Source organism: Melozone crissalis, unplaced genomic scaffold, assembly GCF_028551555.1.
Source record: "Melozone crissalis strain CALT ecotype California unplaced genomic scaffold, PUWL_Pcris_2 ptg000042l_1, whole genome shotgun sequence".
Lineage (NCBI taxonomy): Eukaryota > Metazoa > Chordata > Aves > Passeriformes > Passerellidae > Melozone > Melozone crissalis.
This window is the reverse complement of record NW_026535820.1, coordinates 17,429,096-17,451,429: the sequence shown is the minus strand read 5'-3', so window position 1 is coordinate 17,451,429 and position 22,334 is coordinate 17,429,096. Positions and strand designations below refer to the sequence as shown.

Here is a 22,334-nt window from a genome sequence, read left to right as displayed (position 1 = left end):
ATGAGACAGGATGTGTGGACTTGATACAGAAGGGTTTTTATGCATGTGGCTTATTTCTTGTCTCTGTCAGAATTCAACTTCAGTAGGGAGTGAAACAAGTAGAGTTCAGATCAGAATGACTGCAGCTCTATTCCTTTGTATTTCTTGGTTTGTCTCCCATCTTTGCACCTTCATTGTCCTTTCTATTTTATGTATGCATTTAATTTTCTTGGGGTAACATACTTCATGACCCCAGCTTCCACTAAAAATCTCTGGCCAATGCAGGAAAACTGACAATGACCAATGTCACAATACTTTATTTGCTTTGCATGTTAGGTGATCATTTAAATAAGTGCAGAGTTGAGTGGATGAACAGTAATTTACAAGGATGGAACTGCAGTTTTAATACTACTGCATTTGGTTGGTTTGGTTGAGCTATAGTCATGGTACTTTATTTAGAATTAGCAACTTAGATTGATATAATATCACATTGTAGGTGCAAAGTAGCAGATTGTTTCTACTGCATGATATGAAATGAGATTTTTGCATTCTTCTGTATTTTGTAACCAAGTTATAATATTAGGAATAAAAACCTGAGAATTCTCCATATAAGTGAAATCAGTGGAAGTGTAGAAGAACTGTGTTATCTGATGCTTTATGACATTGAGATTTATGATGCATGGATGGGAGCAGCAAGGAAATTTCTGCAAAAACCTCTCCTGGGGCCTCAGATAAATCCATGATTCAGAAGTTATTTATTACATAGTTATGATGTACAGTATGTATGGCAGCTGCTTCATTTGATGGTTTTTTTCTGTGATGGGATGTAGAAACTACCTCTTGGTTTATATAGAAGTATGGTGCAGAAAAATATATTTTTAGTAGGTTCATTTGTCAAACAAGGCCATGTGTGCCAGTAAATTTAAAGAGAACTCAAACAGCTAACTTAAATTTGCAAAGTAAATTGATTAGTATATTTCTCTGTTGTTTATTTTGATTTTTGTCTTAAGAAATTGCTAGTAGATAATACAGTTTTCCAGTGCTTTCTTTGTAAATGTGCTAGAAAAGAGAAATTACAAAATCACACAAGGGATTCATCAAGACTTGAGAACATTGGTGCATCAGTATTTGTCATTAAGGGTTCAAAGTTAGTAGTGGTAAAAAGCCTAACTGCAAAAATGCTTTTTGTCTCAAGCCAGACAGCTTTTTTAAGTTTTCCATTACCTTATTTTATATGAGATGTTGTGGTTCAGCTTCAATGCAAGCAAAAATTTATCTGTATTTCCTCTTCTTCCCTTAAATCAAAGCCTTATATCCTTCTCTTTATAGTTAGGAAGTTATCTTTTGGCCTGTGTTTTCTCTTGAGAATCTTAAGGGAAAATGCAACTGCAGGAAGATGACCAAGCAGGCTGAGTTAGATTTCTGTGTGCTTTTCTTTAACTGTCTCTTCCACATCTCACTGCTACTACCATAGGGCAGTTAGCCCCTTGTGAAGTACCAAACAAACTATTTTAAATTCAAAGATCCAAAATCAGTCCTTTTTTGTTGCTATTTCCTTGCTATGTATAGATAGAATTTTTGGAAAGAAAAGACATTGTTGTTTGTTACACCAGTTTTTATATACTGATGCTCCAGCAGGCTGCTAGAGCTGACAGTGTGAGAGAAGGTAAACTTCATAACTCATCTTGTATTTCACATTACTCGTTTTCCATGCTTTTTACATTATTTCCTGAAGACCTTTCTGAGTTGAGTTCGAGGTAACATCAGTGCTTTGGAGGGGGATTGCTTTGAATACAGTGCTATTCAGTACTATTTGAAATTATCCAAAAGCTTTTATTTTGTATTTAAGGCAGTATTTCTGATCACTGAATATATTCTGAATTGGAAAGGACCCAACAAGTCCAGCTCTTAAGCAAATGGCCCATGCAGGGGTTGAACCCAGGATCTTGGTGTTATCCAGCACCATGCTCTAACCAGCTCAGCCAATCTCAGGGTCATAAACTGTGAAGATGTACAGGGATTTCCATACAGGGGAGGAGACACTGATCCATCCATTTCAGCCTTCTTTTGCTAAAGAAGCACCTGCTTCAGAGGACAAGCTATAACTTCTACAGTACCTACCTTCTTATTTGCAAAGGGTCTTCCATAATGCAGTTGTATGTTGACTTCAAAGGTGAAGAGCTAGGGTTGTATTCTGTTCTTGGGCTTGATGGAGCAATTGTCAGTCTTTTGTTAGATGTATCTAAAAACTGGGTTGAATATAACTTTTTTTACAGTGTAATGTTATTGAGGTGGCTGTATTTCCAGAATTGTTGGGCTCTCGTACTGTGTGATTGTCCTGCTTGCTGAAGTGAAAACTCTTCATCTTGCTGACTTGGACTTTTATTTGACCATTTGATTTGGTCTCCAGGGTGCAAAAGCAGCAAGCAGTGGAGGCAGAAGAAGTTATTCCAGATTCTCCAGTTCTAGCATCTTCGTTTTCTGTGGTTAATCGGATGAGAAGGAAAAAAGAGAATAGGCATGTCCGGTATGCAGAACATGCACCCCCAGATTTGGAACTTAGGGAAAGCAACAGTGGTAAGAGTAATTTTTTTTTTTTTGTAATTCATTAAGGGCTAAAGAAAAGATGGTATATAAACTTGATTGCAAAGGGCAAAAACTAAAAAAACCCAAGCAACTCCTGTGCTTTTTTTTTGCTCTGCTTTTTCTCTTTTGGTGTGATAATGCATGAGTCCGGGGGGGGGGGGGGGGGAAAGTCTATAGCAGTAACTGTTACATCAGTTCAACTGTTACATACGCTCAGAACTTATCTCAACCTTCTACTTTTATTCACCCATGTGCACATGCAAATGTAACCGTTTTCCAGTCTATGTTTCTTTTCTACGTGCAAATTGGCTGATAAACTATCTGTTCGGGTTTGACTTGTGCACGCAGCAATGTCACCACCTAGTGGAGAGTGAAATAGATATTTTGCCACATTCTGAAAGTATTCTGCAACTGAAGTAATGTAACTGGAACTGGTAGATATCTACATGATCTCTCTGTATTCCACACTGTTTGCATTTCTTTTGTGTCTTAAATTCAAAAGTACTGTGTGCCTTTAATTTCCAGACTTTGTTCTGTCAAGAAATAGAAATGTGTCATAGAAATAACTCTAATATATTTTGTCTACAAAAAGTATTTTTGTGAAATAAAGCACTTTGTGCTTGTATTTTATTGATACACAGGAAATATTATAATCCAGGTAAATTCATCTTGTGGCATAAAAAAGGTATTTTAAGTATGAATACATCTAAGTATTAGTCTTGACTAAAAGCCTCTTCCCAAGAATAAAAATAGGATAACTGTGGGATGAAAAGGGTGGGCTGGTTATTCATGCTCTTTATTTTGCATTTGAAATTTTAAGTGCTGTGAGTAGTTTCTCCTTTCTAGGCATACCTGTCTCTCTCCATATTCTGTATAAAAAATGGAGCTACTAAATGAATCCAAAGTTTAGTATGTAAGAAGTGGTGTGAATACCTATCACAGTTAATGGCTTTGAAAAGCTTTTGGTCATCAAGATAGAAAGGACTGCATGGCATATGTTTGTCATGATTCAGATCTCAGGTTTTTCACCTTTTTATTACCTTAGCTGATGCAGAGCATTGTTGCCTTTGGTGTTTTATCCTTCAATAATTTTATTGCCCTATTAACAGGCCAAATACAGCTTGAATAACTATTTTTATGTGGTCAGATTAGATGGTGGTGTCATTTTGTGTCAGTAGTGTTTTAGGCCTGACTGGCTGAGATCATATTTGTGAGAAAAAGGATTAATATATAATATTTATCATATTTTTTTATTCTGACACATCATTGTCACAAATTATCAGATGTGCTTACATTGCTGGATCTACTGAAATATTAAATCTCGCATTTAAGTGCTTTTAAGATCTAGGTCATTGTTTGTATCTGTACAAAATTATCACAAAAGGATAATTTCACCATGTGAAAATGTTTCCACATTTCCTAGAGTTTGGAAAAATTCCATTCTTTTCTACACAAGTGAGCACTCACCATGGAGGAGAGATACTAGTGACAGACACCTGCGATCCACAACTGTCCCCTGTGCCAAGTAAGTGTATTAATAGATTTAGTACTAATTCCATTCAAAATAAGGCAAAAATATTGTAAAACTGAGGTTTAATCTCTTTAACCTTTTTTAACACAGAAACCTAATAAAGTGCAAACCTTTTAAAATAATGACTGAGAATCAGCATGGAATTATTCATGCATGTCAGGATTGTGGTGGTTGCTCTTCTTGTGCTTTCCAATATTATTGTCTTGCCCCAGTTTAATGAACAGAGTAATGTTAAACCCCTCAAAGAGGAGAAACTCTTGTTTTCCTAGTAAAAACAAATTAAAAATAATGGAAATATGCAAGACAAGCATTGTATTATAAATACATTATCTCTGTTCTACATGCTTTTATCAGATTATTTGTGTCCTGGACCAGGAGTGTGAAAAGCAACTTATACAATGATTTTTAATTCTGGGGAGCTGTATGATTCAAATTTGACACATATTTCTCTGTATCAAACTGATACAGCAGTTTGCTCTCATCAGAAATTCTTTTGCCACTTACAGCTTCCAGATACGACTTTTATCTGACAGAGATCTATTTCCATAAATGCCAGTTTTAATTTGTGATCTTTTTTCTTCTATGTTTGTACCATCTCTGTGAGTCAAGCAAGATACTATAATGCATATGTATCTTATTGTGATCTTCTTTCTACTCACAAAGATAAACCAAGGGTGGGAGGATACCCTGTTCCAAAGCCATCTTTTAACTTGGCTGCAGTCGTTGCAGAAACAATTGGACTTAGCGTTGAAGAGGAATCTGTAAGTATTACCAAATTTCTTACATAACCAACTTTTTGGGCCAGTTGTTTACAAAACCAGTTTTTCTCTTTTGCATTAAAATTCTGCAAAAGTATTCTGAGTTCCAGTAAGCTCACTTTGGTTTGCTTATCCTTAGTCTTTGCTGACTTGAGCATGAAGAGATATTACTGTGCTGACCTGTCTGGGGGGGTTGAGGAAGGTAGAGACATGGTTCTTCCTTTCAAGTTTTGTTAGTACAGTGATCTAAATCCTTGGGTCTGGTAAATTCCCTTTGTGCAGTAATCAAATCTAAGACATTGAAAAATGTTTCTTGGCCATGAGACTGGTCGGTGACTCAGGTGAGATTATTTGATGGTTTTGGTTGGTAACTACCTTGAAAATTATAGTATGGAGAATATTTTTGTGTCCATGCATGTGAATGAATTTTTTCAGTTTCCATAAGATTTCTTTAAAGCTTCTGGTCCAAATTTCATCTCTTAGCTTTCATGATTTTTCAGAGTTTTGAATGTTTTGATTTTAATTGGTCTTCAGAATATTTATGTGCCAACTGAGCATATTTCTAATTTTAATTCCAATATCTTCTCACACTTCTTTTCTTTGTTTTCCTTCACCACTTGCAAGGAGTCCCAGAGTGTACTGAATCTTCCCCTCACTAATACAGTTATGAGCCAGGCCTCAGAGACCATGCAGCCTGAAGACTCAAGAAAACTGCCAGCTTCTGAATCAAGAAATGATGACAACAATTTAGGGTGTGTTTCCACTCAGTTATAATAGTAATAATTGTTTTAAGTAGGCTTATAGAAGTTTGTAGAATTTCAAATCATGCAGCATTTTGCTTTAAAGGTATAGAAATGGAAACAAATATTTTGTATCAGAGGGGTTTCTTTCAAGTAAATAACATGAGAAGCAGTGATACTGATAGAATGCAAAACTGTAGGCTTTTACTTAATTCACAAACTTCTTCTTTGGGCTTCTTGTATACACAGTCCCTTCTTTCCTAACTTCTCATTATTGCAAGATATCTTCTACAGTCCATAACCCTGTGGACAGTGGGCCTAGAGCTGGAATGCAAGAAGGATCCTATTGCTCTGATTAGGTGTCAAGCCAATTGACTGCTGCCCTTCCCACTCTCCTCAGGATATTGTAGTCTAAACTGATTTTTTTTTTTGGCCCTATTTGTTGTCTTGAATCTATGTTTTGTTGATGACAGGCAAAAAACAGTACCTGAAAGGAGCTTGCAGTTTTTTCCTTCACTTGCAGAAGCTTTGAGAATCTGCTGTGGTTTTAAGATGTATACAAGAACATAAATAGACTTCTGTTGCAACCATTCTCACTTTCTTCCTTTTCATTGCACTGAGAAATAGGGAGTCCTTGGATAGAAGAGATACTTAGGCAGACTTAACTCTGTCCTTGGTTCTCAGTTGAATGTGGAACAGAATTTCACACCATACACCAAAGTGAAGGATGAGATCTGTATTTTGTTTGCCTTCTATAGCTCCAAGTGCAACAGTACCTATCCCTAGCATTTTGTTTTTCCTTCCATTTTCAGTTAATACTAGCAGCTCACACAGCTTTAAAGCAGATCAGCAATAGGAAACGTTATATTTTTTTAATATCACTTTCTCTCCTTCCATCTGTACACCAGAAAAATCTCTCATGTTTCATTGTATTCAGTATTTCAGATCCATCTCATAACACTCCACCACGTGATGACTGGGATTCTCGGGTAGCTTCCCCTGTTTTTGGAGCTTCTAGCACCATGAAGAACAACTCAAGTACAGTTCATGCTCCTTGTATTTTAGATTCGGGATTGAAGCCTCATCTCAAAACCAACCTCTTCAACAATCCATCCAGTTCCAGATCTCATAAAAGTAGATCAAAATCTGAAGATGTTGCTTTTGTTGCACCTCTGAATCTTGGGACAGAAATCAACTCTGTTATCAGCCAGGCCTCTGTCCATAGGCAAATGGTTGTGAGAAAGAATTCTAATGAGGCTGTGACCTGTGCTGGAAACACCTGCACAGCTAAAAATGAGGTGATCAAGAGCGATGTCCTGCTTGTATACCAGAAGCAGCTAGAAGGCAGGTGTGCTAAGAGAAAGAAAGCTGAAGATGATAATGGAGTTAGCTGTGAGAAAACATCATTCAGCAAGGAGACCTCTGTGCCCTTTAGGTCTGATGTTCAGCAGGTTAATGGGGAACATACAGGGGATAAGCCCTTGGATCTGTCTGATCGCTTCTCTGGAGTTCGTGGGCAAGAGAAAAAACAAGGAAGTGAGGAGACATATAAAAACAGACTGAAGCAAGTGACTCTGCATGACATTTTTTCACACATAGGGAAGACCATTCCTGAAGGTTCATCATCCATTCCAAATGCCAACAATGAGAGCTGTTTGTTTGGCAGAGATGTACAAGAGGAATCCTGTGTACAAGAGGCAGTGCTGGGAAGAGCATTCCCTGACAGGAAAAACCAGATCCCAACGAAAGAAGAAGTTCCCCCCTTCAAATTTGCACCACTGCCGAGTTCTGCAGAGACAGAGGAACTTTTTGATGATGTAAAGGTATGCTTTTCTGACTCTTTTTTCTTCTCCTTTGAAGTATTTTATTTGAGTTTTGGGTAATAGTAAAGTTGCAATATGTTGTTAGGTTGCCAGTGGCCATGTACCCAGTAGAAAGAAAACAAGGACAGGACATGGAGAGTCTGAACCAGCATCTGTACTTCAGCCAAACCCTTGTAGACTATCAAAAAGTAAAGCACAGCAAAATGAGCAAGGTAACTTGATGAAAATATTCCTTTTACTGCCTGCCTACCCCTTCAGCCTGTGCTCAGATTGAATAGAATTTTTCCTGTCTTCCTTTCTTCCACTTTAATCCTTTGCTCTGCTTCTAACTCAGTCACATTCTATTTGGGATTCCTCAAGATCACCCCCAACATGTACAAGTCTCTGTCTTCCTGGCATACTTTTGCCACTGTATAATAAAAATATCATTGGTATTCAGGTGTACATTCGACAGGCTAGGAATCTTCTTCTTTGCTGTTTGTTTAGCATTGTTATTTATTACAGTGTAATAATAAAATCTCATGAAGTTTGAGTTTAAACTGTCTATATCAAATACTTCAAAACTACTCAAGTGTAAGCATAAGTCATTTTTTTTATTCCTAATGGTCTGGTAAGGAAATTTCTATCTTCATTGATAATCAACACTGGCTGTCATATATTCTTTCCAGAGCATGTATCTTTCCTCTTAAGTTCTCCCAGGTGGAAAACTTCTTGAACTAGCATTGTAGAATCAAAGCTTCTGTACTCCTCAGCCAAGCTGTTACACTGCATACTGTATTTAGAAATACTGCATTATGAATTTAAAAGATATTTGCCAATAGTTGGTGTGGCCATGTAGCTTGAAATCTAAATATTCCCCTCAAAGCTAAATCAAGAGGCATCTTTGGAGCAATGACCAGACACTTGTACTCTTTGCTTAAACCTGACACTTGAATTGTCATTGATGTAACTTCAATAGTGACCCATCTAGGGAAGGCACCTCCTGGACCTGTTGTTTGTAAGCAGAGAAGGACTGGTAGGTAAAGTGATGGTTGGGGGCCATCTTGAGCATGACAGTCACAAAATGATAGTTTTCCATTCTCAGAGAAATTAGTGGGAGATAGCAGAACTGCTGCCTTGAACTTTTGGAGGGCAGATTTTGGCCTGTTTAGGAGATCACGTGGTAGTCCTCTCTTGGGAGGTGGTCCTGAAGGGCAGAGGAGTCCAAGAAGTGTGGGAATTCTTGAAGAAGGAAATCTTAAAGGTGTAGGAGCAGGCTGTCCATGTGCTGCAAGGTGAGCTGATGGGAAAGAAGGCCAGCCTGTGAACAGAGAGCATTGGCTAGAACTCAGATATAAAGAGTTTATGACTTTTGGAAGAGGGAGCAGGCAGCTTCAGGAGAACTACAAGGATGTTGTGAAGTTACACATAAAATAAGAATATAAAGTATGAAATATAAAGTATGAAAATAAGAATGGCCAAAGTCTAGTTAGAGCTTAACCTGGCTACTGCCATAAAAAGTATTTCTGAAAATCCATCAACAACAAAAGTAGGGCTAAGGAGAATGAGCTTTATTGGATTTGGGGGAAACAAAGGATGAGGAAAAGAATGAGGTACTTAGTGCATTTTTGCCTAAATCCTTAGTAGTAATTCTCAGGGTACCCAGCCCCTGAGCTGGAAGACTGGAATAGGGAGCAGATTGAAGCCCCCATATTCCAAGGGGAAATTGTCAGTGACTTCCTGCACCACTTAAACACACACAAGTCTGTGGGGCCAGATGGGATCCACATGAGGGTACTGAGGCAGTGGGCAGAAGTGCTCAGCGAGCCACTTTCCATAATTTATCAGCACTCCTGGATAACCAGGGAGGTCCTATCTGACTGGAGGTGAGCAAATGTGACACCCATGCACAAGAAGGGCTGGAGTGAGGATCCAGGGAGCTACAAGCCTGTCAGCCTGACCCAGGCTGACCCCAGATCACCTTGAGTGCCATCATAAAGCACATACACAGGACAGCCAGCAGATCAGATGCTTCTGGCAGAGTTGCATTCTAATTATTTGTCTTTTGTTTCTCATATTCTGTGCATACAGACCTGAAAGATAAACCTTCTTTAGAAAACTTCCAGTGGAGCATAGACCCAGGAGCTGATCTTTCGCAGTACAAAATGGACATTACTGTGATTGATACAAAGGTGAACTTTTATAATAAGTCTGCATGTTCTATGATATTGAAAAAGCCTGCAAAGCAGTATTGTGAACATTGTTCTGGGCAGACCAAACCCACTTTGTAACAAAATTCAGAATTTGGCTCATTTGATATTGTTCATGCTACAGATATCCTAAAACATGTCCACTGTTTAGTTGTATTTCATAAACTCAGCAGGAATAATCTCAGTATGAAAGTGGACAAATGGTTGTGAGAAAGAATTCTAATGAGGCTGTAACCTGCAGGAAAGAAATAAATCAGTGTCCAAAAAGAAGCCAGTTTCTGCTTTGAAAGTATTTCTGATACACAGCATTGACACTGACTGACCAATTGCTTCTGGGTGGAATTGTCATGTTTGCTTCTTTTTCCCCTAGGGCGGTTCTCAGACCAGAGTTGGAGGGGAAGTTGTTGATATGGATTATACTTATGTTAGTGACAGTGTGCTATTAGAAATGAAAAGTCAACAGCAAAATCAGGAAGGCAGTCCACGTAAGACTTTTTTTTTCTCTTCAGTTTAGTTTGCTTTTTTGTGGTATGGTGGGGGTTTGGGGATTTGTTGGAGTTCTTTTGTTTGGTTGGTTTTTTGAGGAAGAGGAGGAGGAAAGAGTAAAAGGGCAGGTTTTTTCCTATATGGCTAGATAGTAGAAAATGATTTGCAGTAAAAAACTGGTGATGAATTTTTATAGGTTACACAGGGTCAGTCTGTTTCCTAGAGAGTTGGTGGTGGGTTTTGAGGTGTTTTTTTTTTCAACCTAGGTTAAGAAAAAAGACAGGATTTGTGCTGAGAGAGCCAGTACCTAGCTATTCCTTTACAGTGCTTAAAGGATGAAATACTTAACCACATAACACTTCTGATCTCACCTGCAGTGAACAGCTTCAAAAGTTTTCTATGTAATCACCTCATTCTTTGTATGAGAAGACTAATTTCATTTTTAATGACATATAAATAGAACTAGTATGTTTAAAATAAATCCAAATGTGTTTATATCACTTTTACCATATGGTATGTGGTGAATCATGGCTGCAGGGCACTGACTATTTCCTACCCACAAAAAGTATTTCCTTTTGCTTGGATAAGTCCATAATTACAAGAACAAAAATTTCACATATCCAGTATTAAGGTTAAAGGTACCTCACAATGATTTTAGCAGTTAATCAGATTTTAGAAATGGGATCCAAGGTATCTGAAAAATAAATAAGCATTGGCCACATTTGAAAGATTGACAGAGAAGTTGCAGCAAGAATTAAGGTGTAGCTGTTTTTGAGTTAATTGGTACTGGAGCAATAAGTAAATGTTAATTATTTTGATACACATTTAGTCAAAATGCAGTTTCTTGACTAAAATCATTGAGACACTGATTTGGATGTTCTTTGTGATTTTAATAACAGGAGGAGAAATAACAGATATGTTTGATCGGACAAGCCATGAAGAATATGAATCCTGCCTACCAGAAGACAGTGCTCCTGCATGTGATGAAAGAGAAACTCTTCATGATGAAGAGCAGGATAAGGGAAGAACAGCAGCAAGCAAGAAACTAAAGAGTGGGATATAATTTGGTTTTGTCTTTATTAGCTTACTTAAACTACAAGAGTTGATTTGAAATCAGACTCTGTTCTTTAGGAACAAATATGCCAAATTAACCACCAGTTCTTTTTGCATCAGTTTGTGGTAGAGTTGATTACTTTTAAGGACAAAACATAAGGCAATATGAATTTCTTTTTTTGTTTTTTTTGGTAGTTCATTTATCACCACACAAATGTGGAATGTATAGTGGAAGTTGGCACAGCAGCAGAACATTAAATTGACTCTTAAAAGAAACACCAGGTTTTGGCTACAGTTATTTACTTCCTTTCTTCTCACTATTCTAGGTTCTGTGGAAGATTTTACAGTATGTTGTATTTTAAGCAGCCTTTCCTTTGATGTTCTTCTCTTTTTTGCTTGTGTCACTGCTGCTTTCCTTCTGCTCCAGTAATGCTTTTTGATTGATGGTTCTAGCAATTCTGTATTATTTTTTGTATCTATTTGAATCTGTCGTCTCAGACTGAACTGTACATGGCATTTTTGTATTTCTTAAAAGTTAATTAATAATTTTACAGAAGTTTCTGCAGGCAGTCTGTTAACCTTATATTTCATTTTGCATGTCTGTTTACAGAACATGAGGATAAACAAGATAAAGCCAAGCAGAAAGCTTTTGTGGAGCCTTATTACAAAAGTGATGAGAGGTAATTTAGTTTGTTCTCTATGGGCATTTTAAGGCTCTTTGTATCTTCCCTATAGGAAACTTGATCCTCCATAAAATAAATGTGTTTGTGTGTAACAGCCTAGCAGTTGCAGAAGATGCAGAAGTAGATCTACTACATCAGATAAAAGACTTTAGATAAAAACTGGGGTAAGGGAAAAAAATGTTGAAATGCCTATTACATTTGCTGAAGAGAAGGGATTGCCTCTTCTGCTTTTTATAATTTTAGTGAATGCAGTGTTTTGTAATCTGTGTGGCTTCTCGCAGGTGTGTGGTCATGCCTGAATTTATGAGCCAAGGACCTGTGGGCTGCTTGTACAAATGAAAACTTTTCCTTCTCTGTTTTTTTTACCCCTTGCTCTCTAGGCAATAAATGAATAGTTTTCAACAACTGCACCTCTTAGTGCCTCCTCTGTTGCCTTCCAGTATAATCATAATTAGAAGTCTGAGTCTTCCTTTTGTAATGACACCAAGCCCTTCAGTTAACTTATATTTTATCTCAGTGCATGTTTTCTTTGTGGAGGAAAACTTGTTTACTGTTTTGAAAGCAGTTAAGTTGAAAAGAAACTACTGATCTTGAACCCCAACATAAGTTCCTCTCATGGAAATCATTGCAAGCACAACTCTGTCTTGGACAAAAAGATTCTATAGAAGATCTCTATTTGAGTAATTTCTATATAGGAATTACTGTTACACTATGAAAAGCCATAATAATGAGACACACATCTCTGGTTATGTAAAAGTTCATATTATGTTTGAAAACTGTTTTATTTATAGAAATTGCCCAGTTCAACTATGAAAGGCAGTATGATTTGGGTTTTGTAGACATTTTCTGAATTATTTTTTAACTTGTCTGTCTATCATTGTGTTGTAAAAAGTTTGAAAATTCCAGTCATGTGGAAGAAATAAAAGTACTATTATGTGAAAACATTTTTGTTTTTCAGAAAGAATACTGTGTTAGATTTTCCTCATATTGAGGTTATTCGGAAAAAAGACGAAAGAAGGAAATTACTTGGCCACACTTGTAAGGAATGTGAAATAGTAAGTAGTGCTTTAAAATTTGTCAGTCTTCCATTCTTCTAACTCCAGACAGTATCTTAAGTGCTGAAGTGCTGTTTTTAATTGTTAATCTGGTTGCATCATCATCATAACCTACAGTAGCTGGGAAGTAAGTGTTTACCAAAGCTGGATAACCAAATTTGCAGGTGGTTTGTTTGTTTTTATTGCAGTAACCACATATAGCATGGAAAGACTTGGGTTTCATTTTTTTGTGTGTATCTGCATGACAGAAGAGCTTCTTACATCATGGTTGCAGTACAATTACTGTTAATAAAAAATACCTTAGTAGTTCAAAGAGCTATTACAGGTTTCCATACTTTAGCTCAAAAGCTCTACTGAACTTTATGGGTGCTGGAATAAGTCAGTTCTGTATCCTATTGTACCTTTATACGTCTATCTATAGACAGATCTCGTTTTGGTTGATTTTTTCTTTCTTTTCTGGGTTAATTTTTTCAGGTAATTACACCAGCATAGGAGACAATGTGTATATTTATGCAAATGCATGCAAAAGTGTTTAAAGTTACTTGTTTAAAATACTTGTTAAAAAGTATAAAATTTTTGATTTCACATTGCACATTTTTTTTCTCCTTTCATTTACTAAGCTGCTTTCAGATACTTGGTGTAGAGATAAAATATTGACGTAATTACATGTGTAATAAGAACATATTTTATTTAGCCATTAACAGAGTTATGAGCTCATAAATGATGACTCAGTAGAAGTGTGGATTAATGACTGAACAATGATGGATTTTCTGGAATCTTTCCACTTAATTTCCACATGTATCTAGAACTAACATTTTTCAGAGATTCTCCTGCTATTCACTTTATAGTCAAGTCCCATTTACTTAGATGAAGAAATTAATTAGAGTATGTTTTTAATGAAAATATTTTCTGAAAAATATTGGTGAAACTCCCTAAATACAAATACTTAATTTTTACAGTCAACTATAAATACCATTTAAAAAATATGTTTGATTTAAAGAGTTTGGAAGAAAACAAAACAACCCCCAACTCTCAGTCTGTTTCATGGTTCCAGAGCCATGTGTTAAGCATTTTAATTTCCTGTTTCTGTAAGCTAGAGATCTTCCTTCTCTTAATCCAATTTGTGTTACTTTCTGTCAAATTGGAGTGATAACTATAGTGTCTGGAAACATTCACAGCTCCAGTTTTGTAACAGTAGGTTTCTACATTAAATGCTAGGAAAGTTTGGGTTTGTTGTTGGTTTTGGCTTTTGGGGGCTTTTTTTTAAGTCTACACCATTCAAGATTAATGTCTTGGAATGTGTGGAATGCTTGGCTGTGTCATTGCACAATAATAAAACTAGCTTTGAATTAAATGCCTGTGAGAGAAGGGAGTATTGGATAAAGTATAAATGATGCTTTAGAAAAGTCTTGGCTTGCTGATTAGCCATATGGGTTTGAAAAGCTGCCACAGTCTAAGGGAATATTTAGGGAGTGGAGAGAGATCAGTAAATTGATTCTGGCCCTGTACTGCAAGTCATGCCAGTGGGGTTAGTTACTGTCACTCTGAGAGGACCTGGGATTTAACTTCTGCACATGCCACAGCAGGCTGATAATAAAGTCCTTTATAAGCTTTATCTTAAAGCTTTGTGGAAGCATCTCATTCACTTTACAGTGTAGAACTTTTGGTAAGTCTTGTTTTGGTTTTTTATGACCTTGTGATGCTATCAGAGAAGGACTGTAGGCAGAAGTTACAGGTAGCTTGTAAAAGTAACATTTGTTAGTGTGGTTGTTAAGTGTAGCTACACTTAGGTGAGTAGGAGGATCACTCAGATGCATTTTTACATGCATTTAGATTACAGGAATTATTCTGCAAATTTTTGCTAAACTAATGGGAGGAACATTTTTAGGGTTTGCTCGCTTTCTGAAACTGCAAATTGTAGAGTTCTATAAACAATTCTTTTACAGGGAAGACAGGATGAGATTGCAGTATCTTCACACTTGGAAAAGCCTGGCTTGAATGTTTTGTGTGGATTAAAAATGCTATGGACAGTGAGATCAGACCAGAAAACAGCTGAGAGTTCTTTTTGCGGTTTAGCTGACTTACATAAATCTCATTCTCTGTCAACCCTAATAGATTCCTAAAGAAACCAAAGAAGAAGTTTCTTTCTAATTTATTTTTTAAACATGCTTATCTTGATTTTTGATTGTTCTTATTTTCTGTTCCCACTAAACTGTACTGTACTTTTCATTGTTGGATCTGTAATTATGCCTTACTTATCATGATTGTTTAATTTTAAAAAATGCAACACACCAACAACTTTTAGTAGATTAATTTCTAAAATTTCAGGCTATTTACAGGACAAAATAAGGAGCACTGCTAATTATCCCTAAGTAAAACTCAGCTATATTTGTCTTATACAGACACTCTAGAATTCTTATAGTTAATTTTGTTGACTTAACACCTCGTTCTTAACTTTTGTCAGTAAAAATTGAATGAGCATACTTTACAATTCCAAGTAGGTTTTCTGAAATCATGCCAGTAGCTGAGAGCATGAAATAATTTCTTTTGATAGAGGTATCCTGTTCTCTTCCTGAGTTCCCCAGTCTAGGTCACTTTCCATCTGATTGAATGAGTTATAAACTTTAATTTGCCTTTTTGAATTGCAAGACTGACATTTCAGTAGAATTGTTTTACTGTTTTCACAAAGGTCAGGTTTCTTGTGTGGCTCTGACTGTTGACTTACCAGTTGAATCAAGCAGTGCGTTCACTTTTAAAATATTTTGACCCTCTATGTGCTCTAAGGTCCAGATTTGTATTTTTAGGAAATACAACTAGAATTACAACTAGAATTAAAACAGAGAAAACTGCATGGAAAAAAATATACTCTACCTTTCTATGATGCTACTCAGGGAAACACCCAGCAAAAAGGTTTGGAGGGAGTATATACTTTTCTCACTGCAGCCCCCAGTACAGCTGACAGGGGTGAAAGAGTGTAGCCAATTTACTGTAGAGAATGCTCAGCTGACAGATAATTTCTGGAGTCCCAGTGTCAGTCAGCTATTTAAACTAACTCTTTATTTACTTCTAATTTGAGGCTAAGTAAGTAGGAAACATTTTGACTTAAGTTTGCTGTTACTACTGTAAATCTGGATACTGGAAACAATTCTGCAGCATGGGGTGTGTAGTGGGTTTTTTTCCTTTTTTAATTTTATTTCTAGATGCAAGCTGACACATAATAAATTTCAAAATTCCAATCTCTTTCAACACCTGTGCTACTTAGCTTTGTAAAATCAGACAGTAGACTGTTGACATAAGTAATTGTACACATACCTCAACCTTGTTATGGTATGTTAAAAGATAGAAGGTTAACAGATTTGCCAGAATAAATTTGTTATACTTAGTCTGTAAATTCAGTGAGCTTTTAGGATAATTGCCAGGTGTTTGTCACTTGGATAACAAATCTCTACTCTAGCTGTCCTCACCATTGTTTTTAGATAACTGTGTTAATAAACACAGTGATTGATAATGTCAATTGTGTAAAGCAGTTTCTATTATGTATGAATTTGTTAACTGGGATTTTTCCCCCTGCTTACATTCAGTATTATGCAGACATTCCAGAAGAAGAGAGAGAGAAGAAACTCGCTTCCTGTTCAAGACATAGATTTCGCTACATTCCTCCAAATACTCCTGAAAATTTCTGGGAGGTTGGATTTCCTTCCACCCAAACCTGTGTGGAAAGAGGTTTGTACCAAAAAAATCTTGAAAAGTACTTTTAAAGCTGCTCTTTTTTTTTTTTTTTTTTTTTCCTCTCCCCTGAAATTATCCACCATTGTCTGGCATTAGCAGTTCCTGTACTACTAGAAAGGAATATAGGGAGATTTTCTTAGAGAAGGCATTGGGAAATAATTGGGATTTTCACAGAACTTAAACTCTATATTTTGACCATAAGCAAGAATTGGATTTTCAGAGTGAAAGGCCAAGAGATTGTACTTACTCAGGAGAGACAGGCAGCACTATTGATGTCCATTGTCAGTGTTTTTAGAGTTTCACAATACCAGGTAAGAATGGAAATGTTGCAGGTAAGGTGTAGTTAAACAGTTTTTCATACATATACCCTGCTTGCTAGTGACAATGAAAAGATGTGGTGTTTGGTTTTGGGGTTTTTTTTAACTGATCTTCACATAGAAGTTTGTTCTTTCTAAATAATTTTTCAAAATCTTAGAGCCTGGTGTAAAAATGAGGTTCTACAAATTATGTTAAAACACAGTGAGTTTGTAGTGTACTCTAGGTACAATTCTTCAGAAGTGGTGAAGTGCTGGGGTGAGCAGGCCCACAGGAACTCTCTGAGTTCCATTTATATATTTACTTGTGCATTGGCTGTGAAACATTAATCTTTGCTTTTATCTGTTCTTGTAACAGTGTCAGGTCAGGCGTAGGAAAATGTAGCCAGAGTTGTGTATGTGTGTTGTGTGATAGTGTTGCAGTGTCATCCTTAATCTTTCACAACAGGGAGCCTTGATTTTTATGGACCATGTAACTTGTTACTACCCATTTGGAATCTGCTTGCAGCCTCATTAAAAATTAGCTTCTTGGCTGTCTCCTTGTTCTTCTGGAGGAAGAGCTGTTCAGATGTTGATGGTTCTCAACAGCATATCAGAGGCAGACTTTAGATCAACCCTCCCTTGGAAAAGGAAATAATTTTATAGCAGTGCAGCAAGAGAATTGAAACACGAGGGAGTTCCCATGATGAGCAATTGCTCTTGCCACTCTGGTGTAGTGGGGTACAACATAGGTATTTTCTACTCCTTATTGGTATCTTGAACTGTCTGTTTGTGTTGTTTTGGTTTTTTTAAATAACTGAGTTACATAGACAGAATTTCCAACTATGAAGTAGAAATCTCCTACTCTCATTTTGGTGGGCATTGTTGCTGATCAACAGTAAGGAATTGACAAAAGCCAGGTGCTGAAACTGACTTGCACAAAATGTCTGTTCACTGTCAGTGTTAGCTAAGTTGAGTATGTTATAGAAATTTTCTATCCACTTCTCTTATCAGAGAGCTTTCACGGTGTGTTTGATCCATAGGCTCATGTTCAGCTTTTTCCAGTCTTTATAAATCTGGGTGCTCTTAAAACAGAGGGAGGTACTGTTTATATATGTGCCTGAAGTTTCCTCTGTATGACTAGGATTTACATTTTCAAAAGTGATTTTTGTTAGTGAACTGAATTAGCAGTTCTTGCATACTTTGTTACTCTTAAGTAAAATCCTTGGTAAAAGAAAATGACAAGTGCAGTTTTGTTTTGAATAGATGAACAATTCATAGTTTCCAGTCTGTTCTTCACTGTTAACTGTCTGTATGGCATTACTGTGCAGTCAAACTTTCTAGCATTACTAGAAAGCTGCTGTGTATTTTAATGAATGATATTTGCACACTGGGATCTCCAAACTTTTATGTGAAGTCAGAACCCCAAAGTTCCCCAAAAAGAAAAAAAAAGTTACAAGTCATTTTTTGAGGCTAAACACACATTAAAGCTAAAGTTATTCCTGTTTTTGTATAGTATTTCTTACCCCAGGTTTATTCTTTTTAAGGGTACATTAAAGAGGACCTTGCTCCCTGTCAACGTCCAAAGAGGCGGCAGCCTTACGCTGTGATGTTTTCTCCAAAAGGCAAAGAGCAGAAGACATAAAGGATGGGGAAGTGAGGAGTGCCTGCCTGAAGTGGATCTCTCCTGTCCGTAGATATTTATAGTTAATATAAACTTGAAATAAAGAACTGTGTTTTCCACAATGATAGATAAATTGTTTAATTGAATATGTAAATTTTATAAAATTCGTTTGCAAGTCTGATGTACCAGGAGACAAAACTATTTAATGTATGTGTGTTTCATATTGTGTTAATACATTTTGTATTGTTTTTGCACCTGCCAGAGAAGTCTCCTACTTTTTTTTTTTTCTTTAAGGCCAGCAGCTGAAATTCCAGCAATTCCTGTCTGAACTTTGTGTCAGTGAATAACTGCTTTGAAGTCACTGAAATCAGTTGTTCTTGCAAGAGTAATGTCTGTTAATGGGAACAGAAATGACAATTTTCTAGGGTGCTTTTATTTTGCTCCGGATTTTCTTGTATTTCTTTTCTCTTATTGCAATAATGGTTGTATCTATTTGGAATAAAGCTGCATTAAATACGAAATGTGTCTACTGTTCATACTTTGGGAGTGTGAAAACCAGGAAGTCTAAGTGTCTTTCTTCAGTTCTGGTGTTAAATGTATAGCACCATGTTTTCCTCAGTGTTTAAATTAGAATGTCCAATATTCCTTTTATTTTTTCCTTGAAATCTCTTTGCAGATATGTGTCTCATTTATTGGTAGAGATAAGCATTATTATTTCTAAATCTGGGTGACAGCTCTGCCCAGAGTTCTCCTAGTGGACAGCAGTAGTCATCACCTAGGTTACAAATTATTATCCAGGGATAATTTAAATTAATCTTTTGTAGGAGGTGATATATTTCCATACTTGCATTGGGAAAGTAAGATCATACAGTATCACAGAGGCAGGGTAGTACCTACATAGGTAGGCAAGCCAAAGATCACCATAAGATCCCTAGGAATAAAGAAGCTACAATCAGAGTTAGGTTCAAGCACTGAGAAAACTCTTTTTAAAAGAGATCATCAAGCAAGCAACTGTTGAAATGCCTGAAGTAAAAATAAAAGAATAGAAAGTATACATACATCTGGGGGTTTATCTGTATATATATAAAAAAAGGGATCTGTAATTTCTATTCTTATACTTTATGTATAGGTATAAAAATATATTTAAAATCTTGATGGATAGGACTATTTAAATTCAGCTATTTTTATATAGGAATGGTGGCAGGTTCTGCTGGTGGAGAAGTTGTAGCATAGGTCCAAGAAGAAAACTAAAACAAATGTGATCAATTTAACTGTAACACTGAGTGCCACAAAATCCTTTTAGGTTGAAGTTACTGGCCTTGCAGAAAAGTAGAAGAAGGGATAACATTAGGCACTGTCCCCATCCTACCTGCTTAGTTGGTTTTCTTACTTCAGCACTTCACAGGGGTGTATCCTAAGGAATGCCAAAGGCATAAAGCCAAATAACAATGAAAGTCTTTAGTCCTTCCCATATATACGAATTCATGCTGACAATAAATGTTTACAACAATGTGAAATCATTTCTTGGAACAGGCAGTCAACCCATTCCAAAGTAAGTCTGGTTTCCTGGAATTTTTTTTTAATTAAAAAAAAAACAGGTGCTGCCAAAAAGTGGAATTCTTGCAGGTATCTTGAAAATTGTTTTAGAACAACTCTGAGATGGTCTGCATAAATATTTATCCATTAGAAAAGATGTTTTAGCAAGAAGAGTAGGGTAGGAGACTGCTTTTAACTAGGGAGAGCCTTTCCACAGTAAAAGCTACATCCACCAAAAGAAAAGTAGAGGCACTCTGCAACTAGTCAAATGTAAATTTTGCTATGAAGTAGGCTGTTTTGATGCCTTAAGTTTTAGTTTCATATTTTCCAGATTCTGTACTGCATTAGCATATAACTGAACTTTTATGTAAAGTGTTAGCAAGTTCTCTTCACGGCTTAGTTAGACAAAACAATCCTTTTCCAGCCTGGGAACCAAGGACACCATTACAGCTTCAGGCCCAAAAAGTATAAACAGCAAATTCAGGAGAGCAATCTGGGAGGATGGGACTTCATAACCTGAAGCTGTAATTGGACAATTAACCCAAATATGTAAATTTAGACCAAAACTTAGAAAAGTGTGAAAACTTGGGACCCGCCATCCATCTTGGCTGGAGCCATGGCCAGGCTCTTGTACTGCCCAAGATGTATCCTTTGAAGGCCATTTAATAAATTATTTATTCCTTCCTCCTTTATTCCTTTAACACTATCTAGCCTCTGTTCTAGGTAGCCTCTCAAGGCATCAGTTTGAGACCGTTTCTGAAAGAAATAATTATAAATCCTATTTTGAGAACTTGATCAGTTAAAGTGAAAGGTAAAGTGAAAGATCAAACAACAATGGGAACATTTAAAGGTAAGATGACAAGGAAAGATGGGATTTTTACAGCAATGTTCATTATGGAAGTGCCTGGGAACCTTTCTTTGCAGGGTGGGTGGGCAGAGCTGTTGGGAACTGAAATGGCAGAGAAGGTCAATGATGTGGGTGTTGGCAAGCGGACAGGATTGGAGCCTGCTCCCATGGATTGGAAAGTGAGAGAAAAAACTGCTAAATCCCTCACTATAGCATGGAACATGAGCCTCAAACCAGCTGTGGTTGTCAAGGAGAACAAAGTAACAATTCTGCCTTGAGGCCCTAAAGAAGACCCCAAGGACATCAGTGGGGCTGCAGCCCGATGAGTTTTATGGAGTCATGGGAGCTGGGCTAATTGATAGAGGAGTGTAATGAACAAAATTTTCAGACCTTTATAAATACAGTGTGGAAAGATGACACTTTTTACAGCTGCCATTCTGATGGCTTTTTAGATACTCTGAAGGTGTCAAAATATGATTTATCTGACAGCCTGTTTAAAGGCATATAAGACATTACAGTGGGATTCTGCTACATTTTAGCAGAATTTTATTCAGCCTATTTGTGTTCTGAGAAAGGGTGAAGGCAGAAGTCTGTTAAATTATTAACTGCGCAAGTGGAACTGGGATATAGAAGAGGGGGAAATTGCAGAGCAGAACCCCTTCACACGCAAAAGGGATGTCATGGATGCTGATGAAGTCATGAAGAGGAAAGGAAAGAGCAAGGATTGCTCTCCAAGGGCATCAGGTTTAGTTACAAGAAGAAAGGAGCACAGGGTCTATGAAGATATTACTGCCCCACTAGAGGGCAGTAAGGAGCTGCTTTTGAGCTTAAAGCAGTGTAAGAATTACTCTCTTACCCTTCGATAGTTGGCCAGTTTTATAAGATTTATATTGACTTTTAAAATGTAGATCTCTTGTCTAGCTCTTCTAATGTCAGAAAAACTGTTTCACTTCATCTTGAGAAGCAAGAGATCAATTGTAAAAATCAAGAAACAAGAAGAAAAACAGGCTGATTTCTCCTCCAAAAGTAAGGATAAAGAAATACCAGAAGTCTAAGCACCTTTGTGTACCAAAGAGATTATTGAAATTTGTAAATTTTAAAAATTTAGTTAAATATTTCTATTTGCAGAAATTTATGATTATGACTTGCTTGCATTTTTAGGACACTCTTGGAATATTATGTATCTTTTGCCCAGAAGGAATGGAAGAAAAAAAGGGACCCAATCAGAGCCAGTAAGGAAATTGTGCTAAAAATGTCACTTTAAATATTGTTATATTTATACATATTGGGTTTGTCCTCTTTATGGCATGGCAGCACATTATAATTGCAGTCAGCTGGGCTGTCAAGAGGAGTGGACTGTGTTCTTTGAGATTTGTGAGGTTTTCCACAGTTGGCAGTGGAAAAAAAAATCAGATAAAAACC

General features: G+C 36.7%; 1 protein-coding gene across 1 annotated transcript in view; it reads left to right on the top strand.

Moving 5' to 3' along the window:
* The window catches only part of RBBP8 (RB binding protein 8, endonuclease), a 34,207-nt gene extending 15,207 nt beyond the window's left edge, over positions 1-19,000 (top strand). The window contains exons 7-19 of the mRNA XM_054284893.1: positions 2,390-2,556; positions 3,989-4,090; positions 4,760-4,857; positions 5,479-5,606; positions 6,532-7,417; positions 7,503-7,629; positions 9,488-9,588; positions 9,977-10,091; positions 10,992-11,144; positions 11,756-11,825; positions 12,787-12,883; positions 16,465-16,606; positions 18,453-19,000. Coding sequence (XP_054140868.1) covers positions 2,390-2,556; positions 3,989-4,090; positions 4,760-4,857; positions 5,479-5,606; positions 6,532-7,417; positions 7,503-7,629; positions 9,488-9,588; positions 9,977-10,091; positions 10,992-11,144; positions 11,756-11,825; positions 12,787-12,883; positions 16,465-16,606; positions 18,453-18,550 — 2,284 coding nt within the window. The 3' untranslated portion in view covers positions 18,551-19,000. The remainder of the gene's footprint in view (positions 1-2,389; positions 2,557-3,988; positions 4,091-4,759; positions 4,858-5,478; positions 5,607-6,531; positions 7,418-7,502; positions 7,630-9,487; positions 9,589-9,976; positions 10,092-10,991; positions 11,145-11,755; positions 11,826-12,786; positions 12,884-16,464; positions 16,607-18,452) is intronic.
* Positions 19,001-22,334: the final 3,334 nt, after the last annotated feature.